Here is a 12,087-nt window from a genome sequence, read left to right on the forward strand (position 1 = left end):
TAAGATTGATTGATATTCTTGTTTCAATCGTTGCATTAAATATGACTTTACTTGTATTCTTGTTGTGCAGAGCGTTCAGAGTGAAGAAACGGCTGCCAAGCCCTTGCATCTGAAGGAATTTTAATTAAAAACAGTCTATAAAGATATGAAAGAATGCTTTCTAAATTGAAATAGATGTTCCTTTTGTTCATCTTTGTTTCTTCTGGCTTGACAGGAAGCTGCTCCTTTGATGAGCCATTCAGTGCTTGTGGGTACACTCAGGGAATGGCAGAGAGCGACCTTGACTGGGAGCAAGTAAACACCATTGTAAAACCGTTCTTGGATCCATGGATACCAACAGGTATGTTTTATTATTGGAAACAAAGGAACATTTGTTATTTGGACTTTCAAAGATGTGCTATTGTGTCTTGCTTGATATCAAATGATAAAACCTCTATTTACTGCAGTACGTTGCTGGTGCTTGTTGCAATGAAGCTGGGTTGGAGTTTACTTTCCTTCCCGTGTTATTGTTATTTGACCTTCTTGTTTGACTTGTACGTGCTTTACATGAACCCCGTGTCAGGTCTGCAATCTGATTTGCTGATCTGAGCACCTGGGAAATCCTGGAGGGTTGGCAACCGAGAGAGAGAGCATGGGTTCATTTCAACTTGAGCGGTAAGGCCACTCGCCATCATAGGTCTGAGTGGGCTTGGACAGTGCAGGAGAAAACTCAGTGAAGATTTTAGTTTGCCCGGTTTGCTATTCAAAGGACACTTACTTGGAAACTGGGTGTATGTGGACAATGGGTCAAGCCAAGATTCAGTTTGGCAGGGATAGCTTTGTGGTCAAATAATGGACCTAGTCCGACATTCTGGGCTTGTGTCAGAAGAGTGCTTTGCTGGATGAGGTGCTGAGAGGTAGATCGTGCCCATGGTTCTGTATCCACAACAATGGGCGGAATTCTCCATTCGCTGCGATTCAGTTTTCCCGCCAGCAGCGTATCCCCGACAGCTGGAATTGCACACAGTTGACTCTTTAACATCATCTAAAGCATGTTCATTTGTTATTTCAAAATGGCGGCTGCTCTTCTGATTTCCATGCCCGCTCGCTTTCCATAATTTCAGAGACCGGCGATTTGATGTTGGATTGCCGAGCCAGTATCATCATGCCATATTTTTATATAAACCAGCGGTGAGGTGGGAGGTGCAGGCCGCCCGATTTGCGGCCACAAAATCCAGCCCGAGGTAACATTGAGCACCCATTTGGATAAAGTTGTAATGAGTCCCAGTTGCATTATCATAAAGCATAATGCCTGCCTTGGATCCCGCAGTACCAATCCTAACAAAACTAAAGTTTTGTTAAAAACAAAACTAAGGAAATTCGGCATGTCCACATTAACCCTTACCAACCTTTACAGATGTACCATAGAAAGCATCCTATTGGGCTGCATCACAGCCTGGTATGGCAACTGCTCGGCCCAGGATTGCAAGAAACTTCAGAGAGTCGTGAACACCGCCCAGTCCATCACACGAACCTGCCTCCCATCCATTGACTCCATCTACACCTCCCGCTGCCTGGGGAAAGCGGGCAGCATAATCAGAGATCCCTCCCACCCGGCTTACTCACTCTTCCAACTTCTTCCATCGGGCAGGAGATACAGAAGTCTGAGAACACGCACGAACAGACTCAAAAACAGTTTCTTCCCCACTGTCACCAGACTCCTAAATGACCTTCTTATGGACTGACCTTATTAACACTACACCCTGTATGCTTCATCTGATGCCAGTGCTTATGTAGTTACATTGTATATGTTGTGTTGCCCTATTATGTATTTTCTTTTTTATTCCCTTTTCTTCTCATGTACTTAATGATCTGTTGAGCTGCTCGCAGAAAAATACTTTTCACTGTACCTCGGTACATGTGACAATAAACAAATCCAATCCAATCCAATAACAAGATAGCACGAGACGTTTTCCAGGCACAAGTCATCTTGTTATTGTATTTAGGCAATGTGTTCTGAACCTTGGCAGTGTTTGCGTAGTCCACAGTACCACTGATAGCCTTCAATCAGCTCATGATACAGTCGTATAAACGAGGCTATTAGCACTGCAGATGACTGCATATACTGCGGAAGGTGCTGCACGGTTGACACTAAAGAAAGATGGCTGCAGTGATGGTGCTTTTTGCTGCACTCTGCTATGAATGAGGGCATAGCCCATCCATACAGGCCACTACTGGCTAATGTGATTCTTAAACAATTGGAGGTGAAGAATTTTCCACATGCGTCATTGTGGTTTTGTAGCAGCAGATGCTCCAGTGTTTATCGCCCCATGAACAGGAATGAATTCTAGACCACTCAGAGTGTGTAAATAAACAAAATCAGAGGAATAATTTAAGAACTGAGAAATAGGAGCAGTGTAGGCCATACAGCCTCTCCAGCCACTCCACTATTTAATAAGATCATGGCTGATCTTTGACTTCAACCCACTTTCCCAGACTAACTCCATATCTGTTGATTCCCCATGAGTCAAAAAATCTATTGATCTCAGCCTTGAACATACTCGAGACTGAGCTTCCACAACCCTCTGATCTGGGCAATTCCAAAGATTCACAACCCTCTGAGTGAAGAAATCCCTCCTCACCTGAGTCTTAAATGACCAGTCCCTTGCTCTGAGACTCTGCTCCCAAATACTAGACTCTGCTGCTGGGGAAACAACTTCTCACTGTCTATGCTGTCAAGCCCTCTGGAATTGTACACGTTTCAATGCGATTGCCCCTCAGTCTTCTAAACTCCAGTGAGTATAGGCTGTGGCGACCAGTACTGAACAGCGCCCAGCTGGGTCGGTCCCAGATCGTATGGTCCCGTGAGATCTGGTTAGATCTCGCGAAGCATAACGGCCGTCAGGAATCTCGGGGGAGGCCTCCCCCAGGATCTACCTGCCACGTCCCACCCCCGGTTGCGGCGGGACGCGGCTGATAGATCGCGCCCGATGTCAGCTGGGCTCGTAACAATATGTCCTCATACTGTATCAGAGTCTGGACACACGTAGCTTCATTTTGATTGCATACAAACGTTCTCCTGCGTGAAGAACATGTAGCTCTCAACCATTGTTTTTCTGTTTCAATATTGAACAATGAAGGAACTGTGAACAGGGTGAGAGTGCTGTAATTATAGGAATATAAACCAAATTGTTATAAAGTTGGATTTATGAATATGCAACAAATCTTTTACAGATTTTGATAAATGCATTGCAACTGCAATGAATATTTTAAAACAAGAATGTTCCCTAGTCTTTACTTTGGTAGATTTCTTGCTGATAATTCTGCTTCTTTCATACCCCATTCACTTCTCCAGAGGACACAGCAGTGTTGAGGACAGTCCTGTTAAATCAACAATCTGCCACCATTGCCAACAAACGTATCACGGCTATTCTTGGCTGCTCTCCGCATGTCATTGACTGCTGGTCCGGATGTGGCATGCCGGCAAATGCCTTTGGTACTGAGCTGGGAATGCTATCCCATCAGCTAGCATTGGAGGGCTGGCTCCCCTCAAATAAGTGTGGGATTCTTCCGGATTCTGAGGAAAAGGCGGTGGCACAGAAACACAGCCACTATGAAACCGTTCTCGAAGACACTTGGGGCGGGGGTGGGAGGGGGTTTCCGATTTTCTACGTGGGCAGTCTGTTCCTGCAAGTCAGCTGTGCTTTCATTATTCGTGGTTTACACAAACTTTCTCTGGGCAGCTTGCTTTACAGAGGAGTGACTCTTTTTATTAATTGACCGCATGCCGCCATTTACTGTTGCTGCAAAATGGGGTTTCCAACCTCGTTTGCGATCTTGTTTGCGGAGGCAAATCTTACCCATGTGAAGTTGCTGGCTGTTCTGCCCTGCAGCATTATTGGGATCCCGTGACAGCCAGGCGGTAAAGATATATATGGAATGAAAGGGGCATCATTGAATCAGGATGTAAAAGATCAGGAGACTCGAGAAGGCAAATCCAAATGACAATTTATTTTCGGCCAAAAGAAAAGGCCGCAACACAGCATTACAGCACAAAGGCCCCAACTGGGCCTGGCTGCATGGTAGCATTGTGGATAGCACAATTGCTTCACAGCTCCATGGTACCAGGTTCCATTCCAGCTTGGGTCCCCGTCTGTGCGGAGTCTGCACATCCTCCCCGTGTGTGCGTGGGTTTCCTCCGGGTGCTCCGGTTTCCTCCCACAGTCCAAAGATGTGCAGGTTAGGTGGATTGGCCATGCTAAATTGCCCTTGGTGTCCTAAATTGCCCTTAGTGTTGGGCGGGGTTACTGGGTTATGGGGGTATGGTGGAGGTGTTGACCTTGGGTAGGGTGCTCTTTCCAAGAGCCGGTGCAGACTCGATGGGCCGAATGGCCTCCTTTTGCACTGTAAATTCTCTGATGATAATCTATGATAAACTGGGACTACTGATCATGCTGGTCCGAATCCAGGCTGGCTTTTAATGAGCTTCCGCCATTAGCAGAGGAGCTCGTGTTCCACAAACCCCACGGGGAGATCAAATGCGTCGTCCCCCGTGGGTCTTGTGAGGGTCCTAATACAGTGGATGACACAGCACAGAAGGAGGCCATTCAGCCCCTCATGCTTGTGCCAGCTCCTTAGAAAGAGCTACCCAATTAGTCTCACTCCCCTGCATCTTTCCCCATATGCCTGCAAAACTTTCACCACCATGTATTTATCCAATTCTCCTTATGACAGGTATGACTGAATCTGCTTATTTTCGAGCATTGCAATTGTAAATCGTCAAGATTTAAATTCAAGGCACGCAACCCAGACTTAAAATATGTCTGGCTCATCTTGGTAAACGCCAATCTTTGAACTGTTTATTGAAACAAGTTAGTTTAATATTTAATTGCTCGTGTGTACAATCAGTTGCCTTGAGCGCTGATATCATTGATAAAACATCAACACTCGGTGCAGATGCTAACCAACAAAAGCTGCTATTGTGTTCCTCTGAAAAGCGTTCCATGATACTTCTTGATGTGTGGCTGTCCTGCCCCCAGTGACAGCCCCTACTGCAAACTTGAAATAAAGACAGAAAAACGCTGGAGATAATCAAAACATCCCTTAGCAACTGCAAAGCGAACGCAATAACAGATGCAGACAATTGGCCAGACTGGCGTAGTCCGCTATCCAATTCGATCATGTACTCGATTAGATCTGGATCCCACCCCAAACCCATTTTCTGCTCCATCCTCCACACCCCTTGATACCTGTGGCCAGAGGAAAAATTCACAAGAGCTTCAATTATCACAGCACCCACCCCCTTTTGAAAGAAAGTCTTCCACATTTCCACCACCCCTTGTGAAAAGAACAAAGAACAAAGAAAGGTACCGCACAGAAACCGGCCCTTCGGCTCTCCAAGCTTGCGCCGACCATGCTGCCCATCTAACCTAAACCTTTCTACACCTCCAGGGTCCAGCACGGTAGCATAGTGGTTAGCATAATTGCTTCACAGCTCCAGGGTCCCAGGTTCGATTCCCGGCTGGGTCACTGTCTGTGCGGAGTCTGCACATTCTCCCCATGTCTGCGTGGGTTTCCTCCGGGTGCTCTGGTTTCCTCCCACAGTCCAAAGAATGGCCTCCTTCTGCACTGTAAATTCTATGATTCCTTTATTCCCATCATATTCATACATTTGTCAAGATGCCCCTTAAGCGTCAGTATCGTACCTGCTTCCACCACCTCCTCTGGCAGCGAGTTCCAGGCACCCACTTTGTAAAAAAACTTCACTTTCACATCTCCTCTAAACTTTGCCCCTCGCGCCTTAAACCTATGTCGCCCAGTAATTGACTCTTCCACCCTGGGAAAAAACTTTTGCCTATCCACTTTGTCCATGCCCCTCATATTTTTGTCGACTTCTATCAGGTCGCCCCTCAACCTCCGTCATTCCAATGAGAACAAACCAAGTTTATCCAACCTCTCCTCATAGCTAATTCTCTCCAGAACATCCTGGAGAACCTCTTCTGTACCCTCTCCAAAGCATGCACATCCTTCTGGTAGTGTGGCGACCAAAATTGAGCACTAGATTCCAAGTGTGGCCTAACGAGAAAAGAAGAGCTTTGTAATTTCATTTGTTAGTGCGTGGCTCTGATGTTAACATCACGGATCCTCCTTTTGGACTTCTCCACCAAAGGAAATAGTTACTCCTTAGTCGCCTTATCGAATCCTATCAATGTTCAAACAACTGAACCAGATTGCCCCTCAAACTTTGTCATTCAGGGCTTTTGCCATGTTTCCTTCAGGATAGTCTTCAGTCTCACATTTCCCTAGCCACCATTTACTTGCCTTCGAAAGGATCCCTGACAGGGGGGGGAGGGGGGGGAAATACGGTGGGGTTGCTCACCATACAGGGGTTGCCATTGGGCGAGTACGATTCATAGACCGGGAACGAGAGGAACAAACTCTTTCAGAGGGAGATGGAAAAGCAGCTTAATTACTTCATTTAGCCTGACCTTTCCCCAGCCAGCTTTTACCTAGACGTTTGCAATACAACATTAGGTTCTGATTGTTACAACTTCATTGACTTGATTTCCCTTCCTTAAATCCAGCTGGAAATTGTAACTCTAGATATTGACTTTCCCTGTTAATTACTGAGATGTTATTTGCTCAATAATTTACTTCAATTCATCGCAAAATGTCACGATTATTAATTTATTGACATCAATGGTGAACAGAAACAGAAATGAATAATGTCCTGAATGTATGTTTTTCAAAACTCACTGATTAAAAGGTTAAGTGAAATACAGAGAGGGTTTAAAGTGGAAGTGGAAATTTGAAAGGTCAAAGTTGGTTGGGGAAGAGCACCGTAAGTGAAATTTTTAGTTGGAATGTGTGACGACTGTGGCTGCATGAAAGGTCTCTACCCCAGAGAATTGTGGGTGATCAGTCATTGAGAGCAGGTCTTTCCAGCCCCGACACTGAAGGGCATAAGTCACAGATGGGATGGGCAAATACTTTCCGTCCCACCCGTGACGGTGACCCCAAATATCAGGTCTGGAATATCCCGTCCTGGGTCCATACTAGATAGACATCAATATATTTTTGGACACTAAAGGAATTGAGGAATATTGGGATGGTGCAGAATGGTGAAGCTGAGGAAGAAAAACAGCCACAACTCCATTGGAATTCTTGGTTCACAAGGTGGGAGTGAAAGGTTATCAGAGGGGGCAGAAATGTGGGGTAGCAGTTGTAATCAGATCAGCCATGACCTTATGGAATGGCGGAGCAGGCTCGAGGGGCTAAGTGGCCTACTCCTGCTCCTAATTTGTATGTTCACATATTTGTATTGAACATTGCAGCAGGATGAGAGAGCTCAATGGTCGTTTCCTTCTCCTGTTTTTGATTTTTATATTCTCATCTCTTAATTCACTCTATTGCAGAGAAAAAGAAACATTACTGTCTAATTCTGGGCAATCTTTTTTTTACATTTCTCCAATTAAGGGGCAATTTAGCGTGGCCAATCCACCTAACCTGCACATCTTTGGGTTGTGAGGGTGAAGCCCACGCAGGCACGGGGAGAATGTGCAAACTCCACACGGACTGTGACTGGGGGCCGGGACCGAACTCAAGTCCTCAAGAACTCAGTGCTAACCACTGCCGCACGAATTCTAGGCAATTTGTGTGCAGGGTCCATACTACTGGGGATCATGAAGATTGAAAACAGGAGATAAGACGAGGTATACAATAATATTGATTGTAAAAGCTTATAGGCGATCTCAGGTACAGCAGACTAAGGGATATAAGGGATCCCGCAGTTCTAAATTCCTGAGGGAAAGAAAATTAGTGAACTGTGCATTGTGTCTTGCTTTCAACGCACGAGGTTGCAGAGAAATGGAAAACAATGTTTGCAGGTTAGGAAGAGTGAACGAAGGAACAATATCAATAACAACACTGATAAAAGCGAGAGAGAGAACACTGGACAAAGTGAGAGAGACAGCAGATATCAGAGAAGAAACATTTTGTTCACATTATTAATGCAGATGTGAACACCTTAAAACATTTACACAGATTTATTTACAGTAATTAGTTATTCCAGTTCATTTAATTGGATTGTGGTTTAAATAATTGATCAGATTGTCTCTTATCCATGCTGAGTTAAACCATTTACTTAACCAAAAACTCTGCTCATCTACGCTTCTTCGACCTCAGTATCTTCTGAGGCATTCTTCATGTCATTGTGCATATCTCATCAATTCAAGTGTTGGTCAGCATGTCGTTCAGTCAGAGACCTATGCCTTATCCAGATTTGTAAAAAGGACTGCTTCAATGAAATTTCTGCCATTGAGTGATCTATGTTAACTTTCCAGCATTTACAAAACCTTCCCTCATTCATTAAACTGCCGTCTTCCGTAATTTGCCCTCCATGATGGAGGAATATTTTTTCAGCCAAATATTTTACGCAAAGAGTATTTCAAACATTGGCAGAAAGAAAAGGGTTGGATGTCGGCAGAGTGGGATTTTGTGTTTGGGGTGCATGTTGTGGTCTGGGCCAACGAGACTAAAAAGTCCAGGTATGCCCAGCTAAGGTTTCCACTCCTGATCATTGCTGGAAAGTCTGTGAGGATGTTGGGTGAGGTTATCTTTAATAAAGGACGCGGGGAGTCCACACTGAGTAAAATAAAGAACTTTGATTTATTTACAATACGTCATATACACTTCTCGACCAGGTATTTTCCTGGTCGGTGCCTTACTGGCCGACCTCTTTATGCAATGCTAAATTGAGTTCCCCAGCCCCTACCTTGTTCTCCGTGAGAACCACAGGGAAGATAATCATTCCCACCCCATAAGTCCCATGCGGGATATTACATTATGGTTGGCTGTTCATTGCTGCCATTGCAGTCATTCCTTTATATATTCAGATACAATCAATGGCCAATTGGACACACTTTTGTTGGGTTCTGCCAACAATACACCAGTAGGGGCAGGCTCCCTTAGCTGGAGCAAGGCAAAGCATACCATTTGAATGACATGACTGTCTACTAGCTCATTTATTTGTTCTCAGTTTTATATTGTTGATGTTAAGGAGCTCCAGAAGTGAATGATAAGGAGCCTTGTTGCCTGGTTACACGTCAGCCCAATGGGAAATCATGTTTAATGAGCTTGTTGTAATCTTTTGAGGATGTTTTGAACAGAATTGACGAAAGGGTGGACGTAGTTATTCTTGGATTTTCAGAAGGCTTTTGCTAAAACAGAAGATTGGTTCAAAAAATTAGAGTGTGTGCGATAGGAGGTAATATACTGGCATGGATTGAAGATTGGTTAACAGGTAGAAAACACAGAGTAGGAATAAACAGGACTTTCTCACCTTGGCAGGCTGTGACTAATGGGGGACTGCAAGGATAGTACTTGGGTCCCAGCTGTTCACAATATATATCACTCATTTGGATATGGGGACCAAATGTAATATTTCCAAGTTAGCAGATGATGCAAAATTAGGTTGGAATGTATTTGATGAGGAAGATGCAAAGCATCACCAAGAGGATTTGGACAGACTTAGTGGACAGAATTTTACCGTAATTTGTCAGAGTGTGAGATTCGTACTAAAAACCAGTGTGTATCTCCCCAGAGATACAGCCAAGTTTTCAGACCAGATTTCCTGGCACATAGTGCAAAATCAATCTGGGGATGTGGTTAACACCGTCACTCTGGCAGATCAGGGCATGCTAGTTCCACAGAGATTGGGCCACCATTTTTATAGGCTGCCTCGACCAGTGCTGGAATTAAACTCCACCCACTCCCCCACGACCACGGAGCACCCCCCTCCCAGCCCCCCCGAACAAGCATCGGGACCAACCATAGAGATATCGGGGGCTCACTTCCCCCCGTCCTCACCACTGTGACAACATCGCGGGCACTCTCCCCTCTTCACAGAAACCCCGTTCCCCTTCATAGGCATCATGCTCCGCCTCCCTTCCAGACAAGTCCCCCGCCCCTTCACAAGCATCAGCTCTTCCCCGCCCCTCCAACCACACATAAGGGGAACCCCACCCCAATGGGGCTTCTCAGAGGGCCTGCCCCGGCACTGCCCTGACACAGTTTGGCACTGCCAGGTTTTCACTGCCAGGTTGTCACTGCCAATCTGTGCCATGGGATGTCCCTCTCCACCCAGGAATTATACTGACCATGGTGCCGCTGGGGGATCCCTTCGACTGAATCCCATTCCTATAAAGGTGTTGTAAGCCTCACCGAAATGTATGAAAATTCAGTAAAAGGGGATCTTGTGGCGGGGAGACCTGTTAATAATATTTAAATATATCAAAAAGTGCTTAAATGAGGTTCCCACCCTTTCTCGCTGGTGAGGATATCGCTCCCCGACTCTCACCGGATTTTGCTGGCGTGTCGCCGTTTAGGTTTGCTGCGGACGTGGGCTCAAAATTCTTGTGAGTGGGCAAGAACATGGCCAATAGAATACAATGTGGAAAAATGTGAGGAAATCCACTTTGGTAGAAGGAATATGCAGAGTAGATCCTCAATGGTGAGAGATTAGGAAGTGTGGCTGTACAAAGGGACCTGGGTGACCTTGTCAATAACTCACTGAAATATAAAATGCAGGTGCATTTTACAGTCCTTAGGAAGTGGAAATAATATTATTGCCAAAGAGGGGGTGCAGCAAAGGTTCTCCAGACTTGTTCCCGGGATGGCGGAACTGTCCTATGAAGAGGGATAAGGGAAACTGGGCCTGTATTCTCTGGAGTTTTGAAGAATAAGAGGTGATTGCATTAAAACCCACAAACGATTTACGGGTATAGACAGGGTAGATGCAGGAATGATGGCTGGAGTTCTCCGGCCATTGGGATTCCCTGTTTCCACCAGCAGCCCATCCCTGCCAACGGGTTTCCAGGCGGCATTTGGTGCCTTCAATGGGAAATTCCATGGACAAGTGGCAGGAGTAGAGAATCCCGCCATCAGCAAATGGCGCACTGCCAAGAAACACACGGTGGAGGGACCAGAGAATCCAGCCTGATGTTTCCCCCAGTTAGGGAGTCGAGAACCAGTGGACACGATTTCAAAATAAGGGGGAAGGCATTTAGGACCGAGTTGAGGAGAATTCTTTTTTACCCAGTGGGTTGTGAATCTTTAGAATTCGCGACACCAGAGGGGTGTGGAAGCTCCGTCATTGAGGAGACTGAAAGCAGTGATTGATAGTTTTTAAAATACCAATGACATAAAGGGACCTAGAGGTAGTGTGGGGGGAAAAATAGTCAAGTGCTGATGAGCTATACTCGTATTGGATGGCATTATATTCCTTTGGTCCTCAGTTCTAATGGGACTGTGTGTAGTTGAGGTCACAGTGACTCAGGATGAATGGAAATTTTCCTCGGAATATATAATTGTTGTGGACAGGAGGGGCAAAACTGAACTCCCCCATTCTCTCACTGTCTGTCTATAAGCAGAAGTGTTTTTGTTTTAAAAATAGGCTGTGGCACTTTTTCCACAAACTCTTTGTTTCTTTGGTCAAGTTTAAAAGTGATGTGGAGATGCCAGATATGTTAACAGATATCTTTGCAGCATCCTTGAGCACGGGTGAGGTCCCGGAGGACTGGAGAATTGCTAATGTTGCCCTTTTGTTTAAGAAGGGTAGCAGGGATAATCCAGGGAATTATAGACCCGTGAGCTTGACGTCAGTGGTAGGCAAACTATTGGAGAAGATACTGAGGGATAGAATCTATTCCCATTTGGGAGAAAATAGACTTATCAGTGATAGGCAGCATGGTTTTGTGCAGGGAAGGTCATGTCTTACAAACCTAATAGAATTCTTTGAGGAAGTGACAAAGTTAATTGATGAGGGAAGGGCTGTAGATGTCATATACATGGACTTCAGTAAGTTGTTTGATAAAGTTTCCGATGGCAGGTTGATGGAAAAAGTGAAGTCGTATGGGGTTCAGGGTGTGCTAGCTAGATGGATAAAGAACTGGCTGGGCAACAGGAGACAGAGAGTAGTGGTGGAAGGGAGTGTTTCAAAATGGAGAAAGGTGACTAGTGGTGTTCCACAGGGATCCGTGCTCGGACCACTGTTATTTGTGATATACATAAATGATCTGGATGCAGGTGTAGGTGGTGTGATTAGCAAAT

General features: G+C 45.3%; 1 protein-coding gene across 7 annotated transcripts in view; it reads left to right on the forward strand.

Moving 5' to 3' along the window:
- The first annotated feature begins 217 nt into the window (after positions 1-217).
- LOC140385802 (receptor-type tyrosine-protein phosphatase mu-like) overlaps positions 218-12,087 on the forward strand; it is an 897,711-nt gene continuing 885,841 nt past the window's right edge. For all 7 annotated transcript variants that reach the window (XM_072468340.1, XM_072468341.1, XM_072468342.1 and 4 more), the window contains exon 1: positions 218-340. In XM_072468340.1, the coding sequence (XP_072324441.1) occupies positions 265-340 (76 nt within the window). In that variant the 5' untranslated portion in view covers positions 218-264. The remainder of the gene's footprint in view (positions 341-12,087) is intronic.

This window comes from Scyliorhinus torazame, chromosome 11 (genome assembly GCF_047496885.1).
Source record: "Scyliorhinus torazame isolate Kashiwa2021f chromosome 11, sScyTor2.1, whole genome shotgun sequence".
Classification (NCBI taxonomy): Eukaryota; Metazoa; Chordata; class Chondrichthyes; order Carcharhiniformes; family Scyliorhinidae; genus Scyliorhinus; species Scyliorhinus torazame.